This window comes from Monocercomonoides exilis (genome assembly GCF_001643675.1).
Source record: "Monocercomonoides exilis strain PA203 chromosome Unknown scaffold41-876177, whole genome shotgun sequence".
NCBI classification, from domain to species: domain Eukaryota; phylum Preaxostyla; order Oxymonadida; family Polymastigidae; genus Monocercomonoides; species Monocercomonoides exilis.
In genome coordinates, this window is record NW_027150586.1 from 204,460 (window position 1) to 227,769 (window position 23,310).

The 23,310-nt window shown below is 39.0% G+C and overlaps 8 protein-coding genes across 8 annotated transcripts; 3 read left to right on the plus strand and 5 right to left on the minus strand.

Moving 5' to 3' along the window:
* Positions 1-154: 154 nt before the first annotated feature.
* On the minus strand, positions 155-1,948 carry MONOS_8398 (Cytosolic Fe-S cluster assembly factor nubp1). The gene is made up of 4 exons (XM_067878802.1): positions 1,650-1,948; positions 1,453-1,583; positions 1,179-1,371; positions 155-1,099 (listed from the first exon to the last, which is right to left on the minus strand). Exons 1-4 carry the CDS (start codon positions 1,765-1,767, stop codon positions 582-584), a joined length of 960 nt encoding a protein of 319 aa, XP_067722483.1. The 5' UTR covers positions 1,768-1,948; the 3' UTR covers positions 155-581.
* On the minus strand, positions 1,886-6,502 carry MONOS_8395fu8397 (uncharacterized protein). Its single transcript, XM_067878801.1, has one exon. It carries the CDS (start codon positions 6,438-6,440, stop codon positions 2,007-2,009), a length of 4,434 nt encoding a protein of 1,477 aa, XP_067722484.1. The 5' UTR covers positions 6,441-6,502; the 3' UTR covers positions 1,886-2,006.
* Positions 6,503-6,543: 41 nt separating this feature from the next.
* MONOS_8394 (putative suppressor of G2 allele of SKP1) lies at positions 6,544-7,424 on the plus strand. Its single transcript, XM_067878800.1, has 3 exons — positions 6,544-6,807; positions 6,873-7,106; positions 7,181-7,424. The coding sequence occupies exons 1-3, from the start codon at positions 6,553-6,555 to the stop codon at positions 7,340-7,342; spliced, it is 651 nt and encodes a 216-aa protein (XP_067722485.1). The 5' UTR covers positions 6,544-6,552; the 3' UTR covers positions 7,343-7,424.
* On the minus strand, positions 7,157-7,993 carry MONOS_18003 (uncharacterized protein; the record flags this gene model as incomplete). Its single annotated transcript, XM_067870981.1, has 4 exons — positions 7,157-7,467; positions 7,522-7,708; positions 7,758-7,855; positions 7,915-7,993. 3 exons carry the CDS (start codon positions 7,991-7,993, stop codon positions 7,550-7,552), a joined length of 336 nt encoding a protein of 111 aa, XP_067722486.1. The 3' UTR covers positions 7,157-7,467; positions 7,522-7,549.
* Positions 7,994-8,076: 83 nt separating this feature from the next.
* Positions 8,077-11,210, plus strand: MONOS_8393 (putative protein farnesyltransferase subunit beta). Its single transcript, XM_067878799.1, has 2 exons — positions 8,077-8,338; positions 8,387-11,210. Exons 1-2 carry the CDS (start codon positions 8,102-8,104, stop codon positions 10,967-10,969), a joined length of 2,820 nt encoding a protein of 939 aa, XP_067722487.1. The 5' UTR covers positions 8,077-8,101; the 3' UTR covers positions 10,970-11,210.
* On the minus strand, positions 11,178-14,994 carry MONOS_8392 (putative Coiled-coil domain containing 93). Its single transcript, XM_067878798.1, has 8 exons — positions 14,861-14,994; positions 14,674-14,768; positions 13,902-14,618; positions 13,334-13,615; positions 12,979-13,081; positions 12,593-12,793; positions 12,248-12,346; positions 11,178-12,119 (listed from the first exon to the last, which is right to left on the minus strand). The coding sequence occupies exons 1-8, from the start codon at positions 14,981-14,983 to the stop codon at positions 11,583-11,585; spliced, it is 2,157 nt and encodes a 718-aa protein (XP_067722488.1). The 5' UTR covers positions 14,984-14,994; the 3' UTR covers positions 11,178-11,582.
* Positions 14,995-15,058: 64 nt separating this feature from the next.
* On the minus strand, positions 15,059-18,187 carry MONOS_8391 (uncharacterized protein; the record flags this gene model as incomplete). The annotated part of the gene is made up of 4 exons (XM_067878797.1): positions 15,059-17,796; positions 17,854-17,926; positions 18,005-18,040; positions 18,142-18,187. The coding sequence occupies 4 exons, from the start codon at positions 18,185-18,187 to the stop codon at positions 15,222-15,224; spliced, it is 2,730 nt and encodes a 909-aa protein (XP_067722489.1). The 3' UTR covers positions 15,059-15,221.
* Positions 18,188-18,426: 239 nt separating this feature from the next.
* Positions 18,427-23,040, plus strand: MONOS_8390 (putative UBX domain-containing protein 11; the record flags this gene model as incomplete). The annotated part of the gene is made up of 6 exons (XM_067878796.1): positions 18,427-18,478; positions 18,547-18,627; positions 18,669-19,688; positions 19,842-20,065; positions 20,295-22,140; positions 22,294-23,040. The coding sequence occupies 6 exons, from the start codon at positions 18,427-18,429 to the stop codon at positions 22,710-22,712; spliced, it is 3,642 nt and encodes a 1,213-aa protein (XP_067722490.1). The 3' UTR covers positions 22,713-23,040.
* Positions 23,041-23,310: the final 270 nt, after the last annotated feature.

Here is a 23,310-nt window from a genome sequence, read left to right on the forward strand (position 1 = left end):
GTTCTTCCATAATTATGTTTCACCACTTATCATGTGGTACATATGATTTCCATTTTATGCTAAAGTGATTTGAATTCCACAGTACATTTCCGCTATTCAGTGAATTTTAGGTATCAGTGACGAATAAGTTTAAAACAAAAATAGGAAAAAATGGTAACTTCATAATTTGGCTCTCCATTTTTTTTCCTTTCATTGATGAAACTTAAACTGATAACTTCAATTAAAAGAAAATACAAATGATTTCAAAAACTCGCTCCTGATTAATTTCGAAGCAACAATAATTTTCATTAACTTTTGTGAAAAAATAACCCCTAATGCTCACAACGTTTCCTTTTGATGAAAAAGAAAAAAAAAAAAAATTAATTCAACTGATGAACCAAAATTTCTTGTATAATATTATTTAATCATTGAAGAACTTATGTGAAAGTTAAAATTTTCGTTTTTTAAGACTAAGTTTATATTTTCAACATTTTTAAAATCCACTATTAACTATTTTGAATGAAGATTTGAAAATTGAGTTCAAAGAAGAGTAAATATTTATGTGAAATGATGAAACATATCAAATATACAACGCAAGGGTTCTATTGAGTTTTTGGTTCATCTTTAGTTTCCGTTTCTGTTGTTTTGAGCCCTTCAAGTTTTTCCACGATAACGGATAATGCCTTTGCTACAGACGTTCCTTCCATGGACTCCATAACATTTTTTCCTTCATCGCAGCAAACGCATACGCGAGGGTCCATTGGGATTTGACCCAACAATTCGGTGTTGGTATCTTCGCACATTTTTTTGGCTCCACCTGTTGAAGGAGCAAACAAAGGATGCTGAGCTCCACAATCAGGGCAAACGAAAGATGACATATTTTCAACTACACCAATCACAGGTATATCTGTCTTTTTGCAGAAATTAATTTCTTTGCGCACTGCCATTAGAGAAACTTCTTGCGGGGTGGTAACAACAATAGCTCCATCAGGCTTTTTGTCTCCATCCTTGAGCATGGTAACAATTGAAATGTGCTCATCAGAAGTTCCAGGGGGTGTGTCAATGATAAGATAATCAATATCTCCCCAAACAACGTCAGATAAAAATTGTTTGATAAGTCCTAAAAAAGCGAACAAAAATAGTTAAGAAAATTATTATTTTTAGCCCCTCAAGAAAGAATAAACTAAAATATTCCACACCATTTTTCCTTGGTCCTCTCCAAATGACAGCGTCGTCTTTTGAAGGCAGCATGAAGCCAATTGACATAACTCCGAGATTTTCCTTCACGTACACAGGAGACCAACCAGCAGACGTTCCATGAACATCTTCTCCTTCGCATCCCAACATTCTCGGAATGCTTGGCCCACAAATATCAATATCAAGAATTCCCACCTAAATGAAACATAATATGATAAATGAAAAAAAGAAATGAAATTGTCAACTAAGCTATTAAAATGCTTCATCGAAGCAAACATTATGACCTCTCAAGGCAAGCGTTGAAGCAAGTTGAGCAGAAACTGTCGATTTTCCAACTCCTCCTTTTCCAGAAAGGACGAGAAGTTTATGCTTAATGTGTGCCATTTTTTCATTAATTTTTAATTGGTCTAAAAGCAATATATTAATTGAGTATTCGAAGAATTAATGCTGAAACATTGGAAAAAGAGCAATACCAGGATCTGGAGCTGCTGCACCAGCTGTACTGCAGCTTCCACGCATAGGGCATGTTGCGCATTTGCTTGGCGCGCAGCCTTCTGGCTTTCCCTCTTCAGTCCTCTCAGGCTCGCTCATTATTTCTCCGGGACTAGATCTGAACCATAACTTGGAAAATATTGTTATCGTTTTTTCATAACAAATAACTCAACGATAAATGTTTTATGGATAGAATCATATAAAAAAACATCAAGAGTTTAATCTTTTTTTCAATTTTTATAAATAAAAAGTGTGAAATGTTCAATAAAATAAAAAAAAATTTTTTTGTTATTTGTAATAGATACTCAATTTGTTTCTTTGAAACAATAAATAACAATCTATTTACGTGAGGCTGGGTCGAAGGGATTGGGTATGTTTGAACTCAACGAAAATATCGATGAGTTCATATCAACATTTTGCGATTTTCCGGCAGTGAAAGTGATTTGCGATGTGGGAGAAGAAAGAGAAAAGCTTGATTTGCCAGCAAATGGATTGTTATTGGCTGAGGAAGAGAAAGAAGTGTCATATTTGAGATTGTCAAAGGGATTGGGAAGTGGAGTGAATGGAGCTTGTGAAGAAGAAGAAGAAGAGGAGGAGGAGGAAGAAGTTGAAGAAGATGTATCAAATATATTCAATGAAGAAGCTTGTTTATGCTGTGTCTTTGGTGCAATATCTGTATTCAATGTGTATTTGTATGGATTCTTGTCTGGGTCTAAATAATCCGAATTCTTCACAATGATCGAGTCATTTGCTTTACTGGCCATCTTCGCAGCTATCTCCTGAGGAGATGCATAGCCAGAGGATGACTCAATGCTGTTGATGTCTGACAGATCAATCGAAGGAGAACTGGCAAGAACAGCTGCAAGGAAGGGGTTGTTCTTGACTGAAGCAGAAGAAACAGAAGAAGAAGAAGAAGAAGAAGAAGATATGGAGGAGGTGGCAGAGAAGGGAGAAGAAGAAGAAGAAGAAGAGAAAGATGGAGCAGTTGAACCAAAAGGCGATGCTTTTGAGCTCAAAGTGGAAGGAAAGGCAGCAGCAGCTAGTTCTTCAGCAGAGGCAGAGGGAGGAGGGAGAGGAGGATTGTTGGCAGAGTTGAAGAGACCAGCTGGGACAGATGAGGAAGAAGAGGAAGAGGAAGAGGAAGAGAAGGGGTTGGCTAATGATGATGATGGTAGAGAAGAAGTAATAGTTGAAGTAGCAGATAAAGAAGAAGGAGCAGATAAAGAAGATGATGAGGAAGAGGAAGAAGAAGTTATTCCACTTCCAATAGGATTAGCTGATGGAGTCGATGATGCTGTTGATGACTGGAAAGACATGGCAGCAGCTGCAAATGGATTGGATGCAGGATCAACAGTAACACTTGCATTAGTATTAAAGGAGGGAAGAGAGGAAGAGGAGAAGGAAGAAGAAGAAGAAGAAGAGGAAGAAGAAATTGGAGAAGACAAAGGATTCTTTGGTGCTTCATTTGAAGAAGCTGGCTCAATGTTAGCAGTGATCGTCTTAGTTGCATTTAAGAATGGATTGGAAGCAGCAACAGAAGAAGAAGTATTGGCAGCAGAAGAGGAAGAAGAAGAAGTCGATGAAGGAGAAGGAGAAAGAGAAGATGAAGGAGCAGATGATGCTGAAGAAGAAGAAGAAGAAGAAGAAGGTGTAACAGACAGGAAAGGATTACTAGCACTGTTCTGAGTGGATAATCCACTTGGAGCAGGAGCAAGTTTTGATAGAGAAGCAAATGGATTGTTGGAAGCAGATGATGAATCTGAATCTGAAGGAGAAGGAGAAGAAGATGATGATGTCAATGATTTCTGAATAGATGCATTTGAATCTGTCGAAGTTGCAAAGACATTCGAGAAACTAGCAAATGGATTGTCAGAAGCAGAAGCAGACTGAACAGAAGAAGAAGAAGAAGAAGAAGTCAAAGAAGAAGAAGACGCCAATGAATTCTTCACAGAAGGAGATGAAATATCACTCACACTCACATTCATACCAGAAGCTGAACTGATGGCAGAAGCAGATGCAAATGGATTCGGATGCAAAGAAAGAATAATCGTGTCATCGTCATTCTCTTTCCCTTTCCCTTTCGCTCCTTCTTTCTTCTCCCCTCCACTGGATGTTGTGATGTTATCTTCTTCTTCATCTCTGAAATATCTCCTCCTCTTCGAAGGCATCAGCTCATCTGAAAAGGCTTGGTCAATGAAATCTTCCACTCTTCCTCCTTCTTCTTCCTCTCCTCCTCCTGCTCCTCCTTCTCCACTTGCATTCACACTTGAACTGGAGTTAGCTCCTTCTCCTCCTTCTCCTTCTTCCCATTCCTCACCTTCTTCTCCTTCATCACCTTCCCAATCACCTTCTCCTTCTCCTTCTTCCTCACCTTCTTCACCTTCTTCGTATTCTCCTCCTTCTCCTTCTTCCCCCTCTTCTCCGTCATCCTCTTCCTCACCTTCTTCCCCTTCTTCTCCCTCTTCTCCTTCATCATCACCATCATCTCCTTCTTCTCCCTCTTCTTCTTCTTCTTCCTCTTCCTCTTCCTCCTTCTTCCCCCACATCCCCTTCTGCATTCCTTCTCTTCTCTCTTTGATCTTCTGTATCTTTTCTGCTGCTATTTCCCTGTCTCTCTCTTTCCCTTCCTCAATCGCCTTCTTATCTGCCTCTGTCAGCTCTGCTGCCACAATAGGCACTGCCTGGGCAAGAAGATTGCTTGGCTTCTTCGCAGACGATGAATCAGACAAGGATGGAGAAGGAAGAGGAAGAGGAGGAAGAGAGAAAGAAGGAGAACCAAATGGATTGTTTATGGTGGATGAAGAAGAAGATTGTGATGTTTCTGTTGTTTTGGCTGTGAATGGAGAAGAAGAAGTGGAAGAAGAAGAAGAAGAAGATGATGATGATGATGACTGAACATACTGAAGAAACGGATTTCCCATTGGAGAAGAAGAAGCCGGTGGAAAAGAAGAAAAAGGTGATGAAGCCTTTTCTGGTTCCTTTGGCTTCTCTTTTTCATTTGCGGCATCTGAAAATACACCAAATCCGCTTGTCTTTTTCTCTTCTTTGTTCTCTTCTTTCTCTTTTGCAGCTGCTAAAAATGGGTTGGAATTGAATGAGATGCTGGCAGATTGAGCAAATGGATTATCAAATGAAGATGACACTGAAGAAGAAGAGGAAGAGGAAGAAGAAGAAGAGGAAGAATCAGTGCTATCTTTGGCAGACGGGAAAGGAGAAGAGAATGGTGAAGAAGAAGAAGTTGTAGAAGGAGAAGGAGAAGGAGATGTAAATGATGATGGTGATGATGAGAGAAAAGGATTCGGAAATGAAGAAGAAGAAGAAGAAGAAGAAGAAGAAGAAGAAGAAGAAGAAGAAGAAGAAGAAGAAGAAGAAGAAGAAGAAGAAGAAGAAGAAATTGATGATGACGATGAGCTAAATGGATCATTAAGATTAGATTTTAATGAGCTTTCTGTGTTTGTTCCAAAAGAAGCAGCAGCAGACGAAGATGCCAATGAAGATGAAGCATCCTTTGCAGAGGATTTCTTATCAGATGAATCAGTCAATGAAACATCTGAGTTTGATGACAGCTTATTTTCTGCCTCTTTCTCCTTCTGCTTGTTCGTCTTCTCTTCATCAGCACTTCTTGTGGCTGCTGCTGTTGATGAAGTTGATTGACTGCTGATTCCTTTTGAAAGAATCTCATTTTCCAATTGGCTCATTTCTCCTTTCTTCGATTTTGCTGTCTCATTCATCATCATCACCAGCTGCAGCAGGCGAGCATCCCTTTTGAACTCTCTTTCTCTCCTCAGTCGCCTTTTCTGCCTTCTCTTCTCTTTCCTTCTCCCTCTCTCTTCACTCGTAGTCGACTCTGAGCGTTCTGACGATGACTTCTCTTCGTTGCTCTTCTCTTCGCTATCTTCTTCGTCACTATCTGAAAATAATTCATAACTGTCGCTATCAGAAGCAGAAAAAAGAGATAAATCAATAGATAAATCATCCTTATCAATGTTAGCTTCATTAATTTTTTCATCTTTTTTTTCTTGTTCAATATTTTTATTGCTTGAAGTTTTGGATTCCGCTTTTTCTTTTCTATTTTTTTCATGTTTACTTTCTTTCTTTTTCTTTGTTTCTTTCATTTTTTTCAACTGAGAAAGTTGTGCAAGTTGTTTCTCCATTCTTTTCATTTCTCTCTGCAAAAGAGCAATTTTAACGTGTGACCTCTCATTTTCTTTTTTCAGCTCGGACAGTTCCCGTTGAGTTTCTTCTTTTTCTAATTCCTCTTTTTTCTTCAAAGCTAATGCAAGAATGAACTCTCTGCTTTCTGGATTTTCAGTTGCACTCTTTTCTAATTCTGATTGCTTCGCAACGCTTCCATCTCTATTTCTCTTCAAACCTGTATCTGGATAAAAAAGATGTAATGGTGACCAAATCCCTTCTCCAATTTGAGTTGAGTATTCCCTTTCATTTTTCTGCTTCAAACGTTGAAGGAGCTGTGTTGAATTTTCCCATCTTTTCGCAGAGCTCCCAACAAAAGTTTTAAGAACAGAACTTGTATCCACAGAATGAAAAAGTAATTGCTCAATTGGATCAAAATGGAGCGAGTGATAAGTTTGTTGTTGATGATCATCATGATCATTTAAAGTTTTTTGTTTGTATTGTCCCTTCCTTAAATCGAAAGGGGCCGAAGAAGAAAAAGTTTCATACCTTGCCTGACCATTTTTTTCTGAATTTAAAAGTCTGTGCTCTTGTGAACAAGTCTCATGACTTGTTTGGCATTTAGACGTATTTATCATTTTAAATTAAAAGTTAAAACTTTTAATTCAGCAAAGAATACAATTATTAAAAACAGTGATCTTTTTAATTTTGGATTTTTTTGATCATCGAAAAGTCCCAATATGTGAAATCATGTCACAACCTTCCATTCGCCACGACTTTTACCAAACAGAAGATCAATTAGTTCTCTCTCTGTATGTGCGAAATATAAAAGAAGGTGGTTGTGAATGCAAAGTTTCTGATGATACCATTGATATTGAACTCACTTTGCCTGATGATTCAAAACAACAGTTATTAATTTATCCATTTGGAGAAGTGGAACCAGGAAAGGAAAAAATTGCGTATAAAGGCGTTAAAGTTGTTATTACGTTCCAAAAACGTGCAATGGTTTGTATTTTATGTTTTATTTTTCAATTTATAAATTTTTTGTCTTCCTTCCAACTAATTTCAAGTTTTTGTGGCCAGCAAACGAGAGAGAAAAATCAGAACCTTGTGTCAAACGTGCTTCCGAAGTTGGAAAAATTGAATCAAATTCAGATTCTAAAGTTGAAAAAAAACCAAAATTAATATATCCTTCGTCAAAAGGAAAAGTTGATTGGGATTCTCTCGCAAAACAGGTTAAAGAAGAAGAGGAAAAAGAAAAAAAAGAATTGGGTGGAGAAGAGGGATTAAACGAACTTCTTAAGGTTTGAATACTTTTTTTTTTTTAACATAAAAAAAAAATTAATTATATTGATTTTTTCAAATGAAAAATACACAGGGGATATATGCAAATGCTGATGATGATACAAAAAGGGCAATGATAAAAAGCTATCAACAAAGTGGGGGTACTGTTCTCTCAACAAATTGGGCCGAGGTTGGGAAAGGTGATGTTAAACCACAACCTCCAAAAGGAATGGAGGAACGGAAATGGGAGATTTAAGCTTTTATTAATCATGTGTAATTAAATTTGAGTTATTATAATTTTTTTTGTTTTCACTTCAAAGCCATTCGAAAGCTATCCATCATTCATTCTTGCATCACTACTCAAAAATATGCATCGGTCAGCTATGGTCAATAGAAAAATTAAAAAAAAAAAAAACAAAATGATAAAAACAAAACTTATTTTTCTATTGCAAAATGCGCAATATCATGACTTCTGCTTTCCAATTCGAAGCGGATTATGAACTTTTTCTTCGAGGTCTGAATCTGGAATACTGAAATCATCTTCAGAATAATCATCTTCCATTTGCTCATTAGAATCAATGAGATTTCGTAAGTTCTTTATTTCAAGATTTCGAAGTGCAATCTTTATTACTCATTCTTAAAAAAATAATAATTGAAGCGTTGGTTCAAACTTGATCGAAAACAAGATCCAATCTTAATTTCAACTGACATTTTTCATTAATTAATTCTTCCAGTATTTTTGTTGATGATTGATTTTTTTCTTTTCTTCCTGTTTAAAAAATAATTGAAAAAAATCTTTTCTTTTAAAAACTTCAAAAGTTTTCCAACCATGTGACCATTGTCCATCTTTATAATATAGCGTTTTATCTCCAAGTGTTATTTGGGGAGCCGTTTGAAAATTTTGCATTGGTTTTGACTGCAAAATATTTTTCTCAAAAAAATATATATTTTCTATGGTTACTTTAATATTCCCATACATTTTTACTGTATTATTCATTTAGTTATTTCAAGGATAATGAAGAAAAAGAATGAGAAAAAACACTCACCAACGTTTATAAAATATAACCCTCATTTTAAAACCCTTGCTCAACAAATTGAAACATGTGAAACGGTTTCGACAGTGCGGGCTCAAGTTCTTCAATACTTCAGAAATGGAAAAATGCTAAATAGGATTGCCCATGCAAAATATTTTTTAGACATTATGATTTCCTTGCCTGGTGCAGTGGAAAAGTTGGATTCTACTCGTTCTTGGGTGTGCTGTAATTCTTTGGGAAGCAATTCTCAATATTTTTAAAATTAGTATTTTTTCTGGGCACTACAAGGACTTGATCTGATTGGATTTCATATTAAGCCGCATTCTCCACTTGCGAAATGGATTTTGAATACGATACGTACTTTTCAACACCCAAATGGAGGTTTTTCTGGAACTTCTGGATTATTCCCTCATATTGTTCCGACATATACGTGCATCCATATATTAGCCTTAATTGGAAGTGAAGAAGCTCTTGAAATTATAAATTTAGATGGACTTCATCGTTTTTTGAAAAGTCTTTTGACAAGCATTGACTTATTTCCTCCACATAATCCCTTTTTTTCTCAGGATGGAAAGTACTTCAACGAATCGGCAATGAATTCTGACGGAGATTGCCGGTCGACCTATTGTGCTTTAACAAGTGCTTCTTTGTGCTGCTTGCTGGATGAAGATTTAACTGAAAACGTCAAGAATTGTCTATTAAATTTGCAGAGTTATGAGGGTGGTTTTGGAGGAGAAATTGGAAATGAGGCGCATGCAGGATACACGTATTGTGCATCAGCATCACTTGGAATTTTAACGGGACTGGATGAAATTGAAGGTGAAAAGGAGCTTATAAATTGCATTAAAGAGAAGAAAGTTCAAGCATCAATTTTATCTGGGAAGCATGAATTAAACAAATTGCCTCCATTTGAAGAGAGAAAACGCCCAAACACTTTTGATCTGAATGCACTCACGAGGTGGTGTGTGCAGCAGCAGAAGGAGTTTGAAGGAGGGTTTGCAGGGAGGACACACAAACTTGTGGACGGGTGCTATTCCTGGTGGACAGGAGGAAGCTGTGTGATTGCTGAAGCATTACAACAGCTGGCAATGGAACACGATCCAATTGCCAATACATTGATTGATGGGAAAGAAGGAAAAAGAACACAAAAAATGCATTCTGGAAGAGATATTCATAATGAAAGCAAAGAGCAGGAGAATGTTTCAAAAAGAAATGTGCAGGTGTCAAATGCATCTTTCCCAGCATTTTTAAAGAAATGTCGGTCAGTTGAGATGAAGCAGCGGATGGCAATGTGGAGAGTGAAGCGGAGGAGGAGCGAGGCAGCAGGAGAATCGGCAGAGCTTCTGATGGAAGGAAGAGAGAGTATCGACAGGAAGAATGAGGAGGAAGAGAAGGAGGAGGAGAATGAAATGGGCAAATTACATGATGCATTTGAAGAAGAAGGAGGAGGAGGAGGAGAAGAAGAAGAAAAGAAGGCTTTGTCTGAAATGGACAAAGAAAACATAAGTTCAAACAAAAAAGAGCAGAAAAGCGAAGCATCTGAGAAAGAAAAGGAAGAAATCGAGAAAGAAGAAGAAGATGATGATGATTCAAGTTATGACGAAGTGGAAGAAGCAAAGGAAGAGCTTAGATCGATTGAAAAAGCGTGTTTGAAAGCAAAATGTGAGCTTTCCAGAACAAAACACTCTTTTTTTGTGCTGCCTCAGATGAGCCAGCTGCATTTCACTGCAAATCAGACACAGAAATTTCCATTGAAATATTCTGATAACATTCACTTCACTCATTCATCATCATCATCTTCTTCTTCTTCTTCTTCTTCTTCTGATAAGCATCACTTGACAGAATCCAATGAATGTGCTCTCATTCAATCTCAATCTTCCTCACATCAACCACATTCACGCACTTCATTACAATCTTCTTCTTGTTCATCTCATTACACTTCATTAACATCATCTTCATCTTCATCTTCATCAGCATCTTCTTCTGATTCTGATTCTGATTCTCTGCAGTTTCCTCTTGTTCCTTCCAATTCTTCTGCTTCTGGAACTTCTTCTTCTTCTTCTTCTATCCTTCCCTCCCAACCGCTCCTTTCCCCAATCTTCTCCCCCTCTTCTCTCCTCTCCTACATCTTCTGCTGCACACAGTACCTCTCCCTCGAAAAGGGCGGGCTAAGGGACAAGCCAGCGATGAATGCAGACGCATATCATTCGTGTTATGTCCTCTGCGGAGCATCTTTGGCTGAGTGGGCAATGTTGAGAGAGAGAAAAAGAATGATGCAGAACTGTTGTTATTATTCACCTGAGTGTTTGAAGGAGAGTGGAAGGGGAGAGAAGGAAGAAATGAAGAAGGAGGAGGAAATGAAGAAGAAGAAGGAGGAGAAGGAGAAGGAAGAATCAGAAGTTGAAGATGAAGAATTGAAAGATGAATGCTGTGATGTGTTGAATGTGAAGAGAATGTTTGTGAAGTGGGCTGATCAGCTTTTGCCGTCAAGCATACAAGTTGAGCCTGCTGAAACTCATTCTTCTTCTTCTTCAGTTGAATTTGATCCAACAAAACTGACATTTGAGGAGCTTGTGAAGAATTTTGATGTGGATTCATTGGACGACGTAGAAGAATATGAAGAAAGAAATGACAAAACAGCAAAAATTGATTCAAAAACAGATTCTTCTTCTTCTTCTCATCAATCAAAAACGATGTTATTCTGCAAACTTCCCCTGTTCCATATTCATCCCTTGAGTCAAATAGATCCCATTCATGGAATATCAACTGAAAAAGTTGTCAAAGCCAAACGCTTCTTTCTGAACAAGCTGAAGAGGAAATACAATTCTGATTCAGATTTACAAAAATGAAGAATTTTAACTTTAATAAAAAAAACATGAGAAATTTGATTAAAATCTTATAAAACAAAGCAAAGCTGATAGGAGATTTCATGCTGAAACGTTATCACTATCGTATTTATTTTGAAAGTAATGTGTTTGTTTTTAATATGAACTTTCTGTTGTTTATGTTCAATTTAAATGGTTTTGTTCTTCTTTTGAGTCATTTTTTTATTTTTCATTTCTGTTTATATTTTTATTCATCATCAACAAATAAACTTATTAGCAAAAAAGGAAGAAAACCTTATTGCTCAAATTGTAAGCATGTTAAATGCAACAGAACCCTCTGCAATAGCACTGAGAAATACTCAGAAGATATGGAACAGGAAAAGAGAGGAAGAAGAGAAGAGGAGAAGAGGAGAAGAGAGGAAGTGAAAGAGATATTAAATAATTTGTTGAGAATGTCAAGCAGAAAACGAAAAGCAATGAAGCGAATACAGACAAACAAATAAAAACAGACACCATGATTAATCAAAACTGAGAAAATTGAATAACAAATAAAAATGTTGAAAAAATAATCTTTTTTCTAATTAAAAACAACAATAAAAAAATTGATTTGGCATGGAAATCACTTTGCATCAGCCATTTATTCATTATCCTCTTCATCAAAATCTTCTTTGCGAGCTTTCCTCTTTTGCTGTGTGTTTTCTTCAGAATCATCATCTTCATCGTCATCTTCATCACTTTCGTCTCTTTGTCTTCTGCTTCCAGACGCAGATGCAGACTTTGAAGCAGTTTTTGAATAACCTTCATCTTCCTCATCATCATCTTCATCGTCATCCTCATTGTCTTCATCATCCTCATCCTCTTCTTCCTCTCTCTGCTGGCTTCTTGTCTGTGACTGAGATTGTGATTGAGATTGTGATCTTGTCTGTGATTCTTCCTCGTCTTCATCATCACCCTCGTCATCTTCATCATCCTCATCTTCATCGTCCTCATCCTCCTGCTGTCTTTCTCTCTCTTCCATCTCCTCCACCCTCTGTTGCAACCTCGCATTCGTCTCCATCTCATCCTGCAGTCTCTTTGTCAATGCCAAATATTGCTTCTTCTCTTCCACAAGCTTGTTGTACTTCTGTGTGAGCATCATGTGCTGCACCCGCTGATTCTCTAAGATGCCCTCTTGCTGAAATGACATGGTGCATTTTATTTATTTTATTTTTATTTTCATTTCATTTCATTTATTTATTTTTATCAATGGAAATAAATTGGAAAAAGTTTTTATATTACTGAAGAAATTCCTGTTATTCACACCTTCTTCAAACTTTTGCCTGTCTGCTCGCAAATGTTGTTGATGTCTTCAATCAACTTGATTTGTGTTGGGCGCTGCTTCATCGAGCGAGGGAATGTTTCCTGAAAGAAACAGATCATTCAAAAAGATGTCAAAAAAAAACAATCCATGTCAAATTTTCACAAAAAGTTCAAAATAATTAAAAAAAAAAAAAATACTCATCAATCAATATAAGCACATCTCATTTCCAAAATGATTCAACGTTAAAAAATAAATAAAATAAATAAAATAAATTGATTAACAAATAAGTCATTCTTCGTTTCATTTCTTCCTCTCTATCAAGTATAACAGAAGGAAAAGAAACACACAATAATACTCTGTATCGTCGTTGTTTCTCTGTCTAAGCAAGTCTTCCTATCAACCAGTGTGTTGAATGTGTTGATGTGCTTCCTTGTCTCATCCAAGTAAATGCCCATCAGACCGAACAATTCAATGAAACGTGTCTGATATTGGAAGAGCTCGGGGCGAGTTGGTATCTCATCAATCAGACGCTGCTGGCTGGCAATTTCCTGAAATATTAGAGAGAAAAAGGAGGAAGGAAGGAGGGAAAGAGAAAGAAAGAAGAGAAAAGAAGAATTATGAAATTTAGCGAAAGTTTAATGAAAAGAATGAAGAGCGAAAATAAATGAATTTGAAGATGAATGAAGAAAGAAGAAGTTGAAAAAGCAAAAACAACAAAAAAGTCCTGTCAAACTCTGTTCTTCTGTGCCAGAAGTGTTCTCATCCTCTGCAACTTGGCGCTTTCTTCAGACAGAGCTGTCTTCAATGCAATTGTTCTCTCATCTTTCCTTGGATCACTAAAGTAGCATTGATACAAAACAAATGAATGGTAATAACAATGAATAAATAAATAAGAAAAAGAAAAAGAAAAAGAAAAAGAAAAAGAAAAAGAAAAAGAAAAAGAAAAAGAAAAAGAAAAAGAAAAAGAAAAAGAAAAAGAAAAAGAAAAAGAAAAAGAAGTAGACGATGACAAAAAAGAAGATATCATTCATTAATAAATAAATAAAATGTTTATATATTTCCATTTCAAACAAACAATCTCCACATACTTCATCATCCTCACATCCAGCACCAGCTTCTGCCAATACTCAAACTGCTTCTTGCAGTTCACTTTGAACATCTTCTCCTGCTCCTTCAGCGTCTCGTTCAACTCCACCAGCCGCCTCAGGTTCTGCACCACACCTGGATCCTGCTTGTCTTCCTCTGCTTTCAGCTCAGCCATTCGTTCTCTGTTTTCATTCAGCTCTTCTTCAATCTTCTCAACTTCGGCTTCTTCTTCGTCGTTCTGCTCTTTCATCGCCTTCAACTTTGCAACTTGCTCTTGGAGATGTCTAAAAAGGGAGTAAAAATTAATTGTTCATTTAGAAAATATTAAATAAAATAAAAAGAAGAATATAAAACAGTCCAAATTAAGAGGAAAAAAATCCATTTCCATATTAAAAATGCGAAAGAAAATTCCAACTAATAAGCGTTAATTCTTCTTTCCTCTCTTTCCCCTCTTTTCTTTTCTTTTCAAATCTTTTCAAATATTTTTTTTTCTCTCATTTCCTTTACTTCATTTTCTCGCCCAATCTCCATTCTCTATTCTCCCTCATCCAATCCACTTTTGTCTCATACGATTTCTTTCCCTGTATCAGCTTCTCCAGATTGTCCAGCTTCTGCTTCAGCGCCTCCACATGCTGTTTTGTGGATGACAGGTCAATCTGCTTCTTCTGCTCGTCATACAACTTGATCGCCTTGTTCATCTCATCGCTGTTCAGCCCCAAAAGCTTCCCAACTGTGTCTGCCTTTACACCATCATGCTGCCCATGCGCTGCTGCCCCTTCCATCCCTTGCATCAGTTCTGCCACTCTCTCTTTCTCCCGAGCTTTCTCTTCATCGTCTTCTTCCTCATCTTCTTCTTCTCCTTTTCCTTTCCGCTTCTTCTTTCCCAGTTTTGATAAGGCTAATCCAACACCGCTTGTTTTCCCGTATTCAAGTAAAATGCGTTGAATTCTAGCTTCTTCATCAATTTCTCGAAGTCTCCTTTTTTGCCTATATAGACGTTGTACTGGAGGAATTTCTTTCTGGATAGCGGATAATGGTAAAGAATCGGCCAATGGATCATATTTCCTGTCTTCATCTGATGGAATAAGAGCCTCTTTCCGATATGTGAATTCAGCTGAACGTCTAAAAGATCTTTCTGTGCTCGCACGAAACTCAAAGGTTTTTCCCACGAGCCATTGAATAATTGGATAAAGACGTTCGTAGTCAAGACCCTGAATGTGAACAGGTTGGCAACTAAGTTTGCAACCGCTTGCTTTCATTGCTTGAAGAATATTTTCAGAAATTTTGCTGTCATAAATATATATTTGAACTCTTCCAGAAATATAAAATAAAAACAGCAAACATTTTTTCTCGAATATTTGGATTTTCCTTGAAAGTAACATCAAAATCGACATCAACACTACTTGCTGTTAGGCACCAAGCCATACCACCTACAACCTTTAGAACACAATTGAGCCAACATTTTATTAGAAATTTGAATTTTATCCGTTACAATCAAATTTTCACGATTTAATTATTTTGTAGCAAACTTTATCAAATGGTGAAAGTGCAGGAATACGTGCTCTGAAATACCCAGCAGAAACAAGAAGGTTAATGATTTTATCATAAACCTTCTGTCTTTGTGCTTGTGTTTCCTCAAGAACTCTCGACATGTTTGATCTTTACCCTTTGACTATATAATTAAAAAATTATTCTTCAAATTTTTATTAATTTTTCTTTTATGTGATAAAAATATTCAATAAATCAACGAAAATAAAATTTGAAAAATGACGTGTTAGCAATAATTAGAAACTCACAGAATTTAGAGAATGAAAAACAAACAATAGAAAAATACAAAAAGGAGGTATAAATCTGAATATGAAATGTGAAGTATTTTTTCAAAGCGTCATTTCATCTTGCTCTCTTGCTTCGGAGTCCCAATGATGTTGCAGGTCGGGTTGACCTTGTGCGAGTGGATCCAAGAGAAGAGCCAGATGCTGAAGAGTAAGAAGAAGAAGAGGTAGATGAAGAAGATGCTGATGATGCAGAAGCCGACGCAGAAGAAGTCGATGCTCCTCCTTCTGCCCCGCTCTGCTGTGCCTCTCCTGTCAGCGACGGCTTGCGCACTTCCAACACAAACGCGTTATCTGCTGGCTGTCTTCTGTTGAACTTCAAATCACTCACATCCTTCTCAGCAAACAGACGATAGACATCTTTTCTTCTCTCCTCCATCTCCTTCTCCTGTGAAACAGTCGCTGACTCACACTCTTTCATTGTCTGCACCATAAACTTCTGATAGGTCACAACCGAATACGCTGGCGATTCTATCCCCAAATGTACATACTTCTGCAGCGTTGCATCTTCCACCTCCTTCTGATAAGGAACAGAATCCAACGCTCTGCTATTTGATGGCTCCAGCGTGCGTGTGACAAGCAGATGTCCTTTCTTCCTCCCTTGTCGTGTGCCTTCCATTGCTCCTGTTGCACCTGCCCCTCCTGCACTGCTCCCTCCATACACAGACGTCGAGGCACGTGAAAGCCCTGCTTCTCCTCCTCCCATCTTTGAGTCATTCCCACTCGTCTGCGCAAACTCCACTCTCCTCGTCCCTGACTTCTTCTTTGCTCCTTCTCTCTCATCTGAGTTTAATGCCCCTGCTCCTCTCTCCTCTCCCCACGCTGACCCGTTCATGTCCACGTAGCTGCTGTCCATCCCTTCTGCCCCTCCACTCTGGAACGACCGCGTCTTCATCGCTCCATTCTGCCCTTGGGCAGACGTCGCAGAGAGTGTTGAGTCAAACTTCGTTGTGAAGTCATCTGGTGCCTCTTGAGGAGCACCTCCCATCAGCACATGCTCCATCCTCCGTCTGATTGGCGACACATACAAATCAGCAGAGACACCTGAGCTCATCGCTGCCTGGATGTCAATGTCATTCACATCATCTGCAGCACCTGCAACCAGCCGAGACGCCCCCAGCTCTGACACTCCCACCGTCTTCCCACCTGAAAGTGACCCTGCCCCTCCTCCAATCCCTCTGCTTCCAGCCGCACTCGTCCCGGAGAGTGTACTTGTCCCGCCGTATTTCGTCGTCCTTCCTCCAATCGACCCCATCGCAGTCGCCGGACGCTGCCTCGACCCCACTTTCCCTGCCTGCAGCGCTGCCCGCTCTGCTGCCTGCTCTTTCTCCTTCTTCTCATCCTCCAGCAGCTTCGACTGGATAGCCGCCCGCTTCTTCGCACGCTGCCGCGCTTTCTCCCTCGCCAGCGCCATCAGCTGCGGATCCATCGCTGTCTGATCATCGTCATCGTCCATGTCATCATCGTCGTCTTCGAAGTCTGGCGGAAGCAGACTGTTTGCAGATAGCCCACTCCCAGGCTCCCCTTTCTTCTTCTTCTTTGATGCGCTTTCATCAATGAACGGAAGCTTTTTCGATGAAAACGGTGAAAACGTCGTTCTGCTGGCACGTCTTTGCGGGTCTGTGAAAAGAGATGCAAACACAGACGAAGACTTTCCTCCAACACCCCCTGCGCCATGTGTCCCTGCAGTTGCCTTCGATGCCAGTCTTGACAAGTTCTTTCCCTTCTCCTCTCCTCCTTCCCTCCCTTCCTTCATGTCAAATGACACTCCTCCAGCTCCTCCTCCAAGCCCAGCTGCAGGCGTCGCAGGAGACAGCGGTGAAACAGGCTGTCCAAACCCACTCTCATTCCGTGATTCTCCCCACGCTGTCCATGGTGTCCCACCCATTGACGAGCCAGGGCGCATCGACCGCTCCACAATTGGTGTCAAAACAGTCCCGTCTTTCATCGTTCTTCCTTCTCTTTCTTCTCCTTCGCCCAGAATCCCAGAATTCCCTTCCTCCCCATCGAAAAACATGTTCTCTGCCATCATGCTCTTCGGAGTACTCGGGACTCCTGCGTAGCTGCGCGTCTCTGGAGTGCGGCTGACTGCATTTGCAGCCATCGCAGCCATCTTCTGCTCCTGCAGAATCTTCGCCCTCATCCTGCGCCTCACCTCCGGATCATCAACAGCAATAGGCTGATCTGAACCTTCCTCGAAAAACGCTGCGAGTTGGTCTTTTGTCGATCCTCGGATACTCCCGCGTGATGTTCCTGTTGTCGGTCGAGATTTACTCGAAAAGGCAGAGCCGGGACGTTTTGATCCTGCTGATGACTGCTCGCGGTTATCAGCTGCCATAGCCCTTCTTCTCCTGGACTCCTCCTGCTCACGCATAAATGTGGGTGGAATACTCAAATCAGATCCATATTTTAATAGTCGAATCATTGAAGAATGCGATCTGAATTGATAATTTGATAAAACTTCCGGTGAAATTTGAAGTGGCATAATTTTATCCAAATCATCATTCATCGACTTCGCAGCATCAAAATCATCTAAAATTGTCGTCATAAGTGTTTTTGTTAACTGTGAAGATTGATGCGGTTGTGTGTCGACTTTTTTCTTTGCGCTTGTCGCACGACGAGATGCAGGAGAACTATATTTGCATAAATATCAGTTAATCTGTTTTTCGAGAATAGAATCAGAAACAAACTTTCTTCCTCCCATCATCAACGAGCTTTGATGTGATGCATTAACATAATTACTTCTTTGTCCTGTAGCTGACCCTACATATAGAAAAAAATATTAAATAGCAAATAATTGAATTCTTTAATGTATGAGTCAAATAAAAACAAAGAATAAACCTGTTTTAGGTCGCATAGAGTATGACTTCATTCGAGCTTAATATATGATGAATTAACACGTTTTGAATTTTTATTAAAATATATTAAAAGTTATAAATTCAATAATTTTTAAAGCAAAATTTTATAAAATTTAAAACCTTTTTCTGTCGAATATTCTGATGGTTCTATTGAATAGTCGGACATGATACGCAGACACAAACTCTTTTAATTCAAGATAAAAAATTAAACGATAGTTTCACCACCATAACTCGTATTTGATCATTTTTTGTTTGGAAAAGACTTTTATTGGAAAATAAATTTAATACTGCATATTTATTGATTTGGCAACAATTATTTCCATTTCCTAAAAATGAAACAAATAAATACTTAAGGGAACTGAGAACTGTTTTGCTTTTTTTCAGAGAATTATTTGAAAAGAAAAAATGAGTTCATCGAGATTTGTTTTGCCAAAGCAAAAAGCTCCATTTAGGCAGGGTTAGAGGATATAATATTTTTAAAGTTGTTTGTTATTAGCATTTTTATATTTCGGTTATATAACTCAGAAGCTCCACAATTTGGCCATGGTGACGCTGCGGATATGGAATTGGAAATGAAGTTGTTGGCTCAATTGAAGCAAAAAAAAGGTTTATATTTGTGCTATTTTATTTATTTTACATTTTTCTAGCACTTACAGAATTATCTGCAGAAAAGGGAACTGGAGCTCAAAGCGGTACAAGAAAAGTAGCTCCTTTATCTCCTTCGTCGCTCATTTCTTCTGGGCAAGCTGCCCCCCCAAAATTGACTCCTATTGCTTCTTCATCTTCGAATGGAAGTACAAGCCTTTTCGCGAAATTGGCTAATAAACAACAATCTCAGCCTCATCGCCTCGAACCATTGGATAAAAATTCAAGTAAAGATGAGCAGCCATCTTCAGCAAGAGTGACTTCGACAAAATCCCCTCCACCTGCAATTGCTTCGACAACTGCTCCAAAGCAACAATCATCACAGAATCTTGCGCATCGTTTACAAAAAGACGGAATCAGAACACAATCTTCTCAGAGCTTTTCAACGCTCCCATCGAATGCTTCACTCTCGGGCTCGCATAGGTCGTCCATGACACAACTACCCGCCAATCAATCTTCTGCTATGCAAAAGCCAGCCTTGCGCAGAACTGTAACACCTCCAGCAACTTCTCCCAGTTCATCGTCTTCAACAAAACCTGAATCAAAACCTTCTTCTCGTCCATCGACGCCTTCTTCCTCTGATTCATCTCCAAAGACTTTGCCTTCTCGCACTTCATCCTCATCTGCTTCTGCTTCTATTTCATCTTCATCCTCCTCTTCAGCCTCATCTTCCTCATCACAGTTCATTCCACCTCCTCGTCGTCATTTGAGCAACGGACCATCTGGAAAGACCACTCCCCCAGCAATTGCATCATCTTCTTCAACTTCTTCTCTCACTCCCTCTTCTTCCCAATCTAAGCTTCAAGCATACTTCTCATTAGACAAGCCATCTTATTCATCTTCTGCTTCATCATCATCTTCTTCCACTTCTTCTTTGTCATCCAGTGCAATTAGTGCTTCAGAAATGGACGATTATCTTCGAAATCTCCAGCAGCCACTTGTCGCTTCGAAAGACCCAAAAAGCTTTTTGAAGCAAAATCTGTTGCAATCACTGTATGATTCATCAAGGCCGTCTCAAACAGGTTATTATTTAACATATTATGATTATTATTATCACATAATATTATATTGATATTTTTATTTTTCATTAAATTATTCACTTCCATTCATCTTATTCTCTTCGCTTCTTAATTAAAATTTACATATTTTATCAAATTATTTTCAAATGTCAACAGTCAATCAAAGTGACTCATCAACCCCTTCTTCCTCCTCTTCTTCATCTTCTTCAGACTCCTCTCTCATCACTGCCCTGTCCAAGCGCCTGCAGACAGTCGAGAGCGAACTGAAGAGGCTGCAGCTGGATGCTGATGTGCTCAAAAAGGCCAATGCAAAGCTGACAGCAGAAAGAGATGCGTTGAGAAAGGGGGTGGACAATCCAGATGCTCTTGTAGCAATGCAGGTGTGAGGGAGATGAAGGGAAAGTGTTGAGTGTATTTTTTTTTAAAGGGAGGGAAAAGAGAAAGGAAAAGTGAGGGGAGAAGGAGAAGAATTGAGTGAGAAGAATGAGATGTTATGATTGTTCTTTTTCTTTTTTTAAATTGTTTCTGTTATTTTTCACTTATTCATCGTTCTTCCTTCATTCTGTTTCATCTTCTTTGCTGCTATTATTATTATTATCATCATTTTAGATGGAAAACAACGAGCTCCAAGCACAAATCGGTGAAATGAAGCGATTTCTGAATGATTATGGACTGGAATGGGTGGGAGACAGGCAAAGACCTTCTTCTGCTTCTTCCGTCTTCTCCACTTCAGCTCCTCTTTCTTCTTCTTCTTCTTCTGTTGGCGCTGCACCTTCTTCTGCATTTGCTTCGCCTTTCACTTCATCTGGCTCTTCTTCCTCTTCCTCTTCTTCAAGCGGTTCATCAAACAGATTGGGTCGAAAAGAAGAAGAAGAAGAAGACAAAGAAGATAACACAACACACAACACATCATCATCATCATCATCTTCTTCTTCTTCTTCTTCTTCTTCTTCGAGGCGTCTATTCACCTCAGAAGCCAAGCGCAGACAGCGTGCAGAGGCAGCTGAGACCGCCGAGTGGGGACACAGCGGAAATGTGCTCGGAGGAAATAGAGCATCCAATGAATACACATATGGCAAGTCTAATTGTAATAGTTATAATAATAACAATAGTAATAGTAATGTTAATAAAAAGGATAATGGAGTGAACAAAGGAAAAGAGAAAGAGAAAGATAAAAGCAAAGAAGGAGAAGGAGAAGGAGAAGAAGGAGGAGTGATTCGAGACATCCGGAGCCTGTGGCGTTCGAGCAAAGAGCGCGAAGAGCAGCTGAGAGAGAGAGGGAGGATGTATCAGAAGCAGATGGAGGAGAAGTCGAAGGAAGAGGCAGAACGGCAAAAGAAGGAGCATTCGTGTGAGCCAGCCACGTTGTCTGGTGCTCCTCCTTCTTCTCCCCCTCCTGAAGAGTTCATCTTCCACATGGTGCATGCAAATGACTCTTCTTCTTCTTCTTCTTCTTCTTCTTCTTCCTCTCCTTCTCCCTCTGCCCATGTCTCCTTCCCTTTCCCTGTTCCTTCTTTCCTCTCCCGCATTCGCGATCTCAACTGCATTGCAGGCGATGGCCGCGCCTCCATCGTCTCCCGCCCAGACGGTGCACACACATTTGCCTATTCATCCTCCGTTCCTCTGCTCCTCTTTGCTGATGGCTTCCTCCTCCACTCTGGCCCTTTCCGCTCGCTGTTTGCCACCTCCCCCGCAGCTGCTGCTGCAAACATGGCGTTTCTGGCAGACATCAACGACGGGTTCTTTCCGTGGGAGATGCACGAGACACATCCAGATGGGTGTGTGTTTGCAGTGAAGGATCACACAGAGAAGACGTTTCGTGAGTGGGCAAGGAGCGAAGGAAAGGAGGGGATAAGGAGAGGAGGAGGAAGAGGGGGAGGGGGAGAGGGAAGTGGAGAGGGAAGTGGAGGGACAGGAATGGGAGTTGGTGGAGGAAAAGGGAAAGATTGGTTGCTTTCACGAATTAAACCGGTGAAGATTGTGAATGGAGAGATTGTGCGGGTGAGGGACGACATAAAGGAGATGATGGGGATGAAGAGAAACTTGTCATCAGCGCCTTCTTCGAACAGAACATCAATCGCTGTTGGAATAAGCACAAAAACGGGTGAGAAAACGAATGGAACAAACTCAACCTCAACCTCAACCACAACTTCATCATCATCATCATCTTCTTCTTCTTCTTCTTCTTCTTCTTCTTCTTCTCTGTTGAGCGATGGAACATGGACAAATGACAATCCATGGCCCATTCTCATTAGCAGCACTTCATCCTCTTCTTCTTCTTCTTCTTCTTCTTCTTCTTCAAGTGCTTCAGAGCCAAATGAATCTAATCTCATTCGCTTAGCTCCTACTTCACTGGGGGACAAAATGTGGAAAGAAGTCTGCAAAGCCAAACGACAAACAAGCAGAGACAGACAATCATTGGCGAAGCCATCTCAAAAATATTACTCTTTGAAAGGTATGTTGATTAATGATATGAATGTGTTGATATCTTTTTATATCTATTTTTTCCACTATTTTTTGACATGCTATGAAAAATATAAACTTTTATTTCATCTTCTTTTTTAATTCATTCTTTTTTTCTTTCAATTTCTATTTCCAATTCATTCAGATCTCCTCTCCTCCTCCTCCTCTTCTTCTTCTTCTCCGTCTGATTGTATCTCTCTGATCATCCGCAGTGAAGACGACCCACTTCCCATCCTCTTCTGCCTCTCTCCTTCTGACCCACTCTCCACCATCACTGCTGTTCTCACTGGAAAATCCTCAGCTGTCCAGCGTCCAACATCATCGTCTTTGCCACTCCATTCAAAAAAAGAAGGAGCTTCATCATCATCTTCTTCCTCCTCCTCCTCCTCTTCATCTTCATTTGCACATGCAGACATATCAGAGATGAGCCAGATGAAGTCGCCAGTTGTGCTGTTTTCGCCTTCTTTGAGGAAGTTTTTTGACACAAAGCTCAAACAGAAGATGTCTGTCAGAGACGCCAAGCTGGAGCAGATGTCGGTGCTGATTGCACGACGCAATTTTTAGTGTTATAATTTTATTTTATTTGTTTGCTTATTTTCATTTTTATCTAATTCCTTTCAGTTTATCTTTCTTTTTGTTGCATTGTTTGCTTATTTTATGTTTCTTTGTCTATTTAATCTGCGGTTGTGATATTGTTTTTAGTTCTGAATTTTTATGATTATTTTGATAATACAATTTTTTTTTGTTATAAGCTTCATAGCTCAGCAACATATTGGATGAATGTCTTTTTTTTAAAAACTGAAACTCTTTTGTTGATGATGTGAAGATTAACAATTGATAAATCGAAATAAACGGAAAAAAAAAAAAAAAAAAAAAAAAAAAAAAAAAAAAAAAAAAAAAAAAAAAAAAAGAGAGAGAGAGAGAGAGAGAGAGAATACAAATCTCTCGTTAACTGACTTACAACTGTGCATAAGTGTGAATATATAAAACTAAACTCTCAAATAACTCTGTTGAAAGAAAAGAAAAAGAAAGTGAAAAACAAAAATTTTCTATCAAATAAAAAAGAAAGAAAGAAGCAGAAAGAAGCAAAAGAAAAGGCAATTGGCTGAAATAAAAAGTGAATGTTAAAAAGAAAGAAAGAAAGAAAGAAAGAAACACATTA

Coding starts and splice junctions, on each gene's coding strand:
- MONOS_8394 (XM_067878800.1), top strand. CDS start 6,553: ATGTCACAACCTTCCATTCGCCACGACTTTTACCAAACAGAAGATCAA. Junction 6,808..6,872: donor CGTTCCAAAAACGTGCAATG/GTTTGTATTTTA, acceptor ACTAATTTCAAG/TTTTTGTGGCCAGCAAACGA. Junction 7,107..7,180: donor GATTAAACGAACTTCTTAAG/GTTTGAATACTT, acceptor AAAAATACACAG/GGGATATATGCAAATGCTGA.
- MONOS_8392 (XM_067878798.1), bottom strand. CDS start 14,983: ATGTCGAGAGTTCTTGAGGAAACACAAGCACAAAGACAGAAGGTTTAT. Junction 14,619..14,673: donor CCAAATATTCGAGAAAAAAT/GTTTGCTGTTTT, acceptor TATTTATGACAG/CAAAATTTCTGAAAATATTC. Junction 13,616..13,901: donor CTGATACAGGGAAAGAAATC/GTATGAGACAAA, acceptor CTCCCTTTTTAG/ACATCTCCAAGAGCAAGTTG.
- MONOS_8395fu8397 (XM_067878801.1), bottom strand. CDS start 6,440: ATGATAAATACGTCTAAATGCCAAACAAGTCATGAGACTTGTTCACAA.
- MONOS_8398 (XM_067878802.1), bottom strand. CDS start 1,767: ATGAGCGAGCCTGAGAGGACTGAAGAGGGAAAGCCAGAAGGCTGCGCG. Junction 1,372..1,452: donor TTGCCTTGAGAGGTCATAAT/GTTTGCTTCGAT, acceptor TGTTTCATTTAG/GTGGGAATTCTTGATATTGA. Junction 1,100..1,178: donor GAGAGGACCAAGGAAAAATG/GTGTGGAATATT, acceptor TCGCTTTTTTAG/GACTTATCAAACAATTTTTA.
- MONOS_8393 (XM_067878799.1), top strand. CDS start 8,102: ATGAAGAAAAAGAATGAGAAAAAACACTCACCAACGTTTATAAAATAT. Junction 8,339..8,386: donor TGGATTCTACTCGTTCTTGG/GTGTGCTGTAAT, acceptor TTTTAAAATTAG/TATTTTTTCTGGGCACTACA.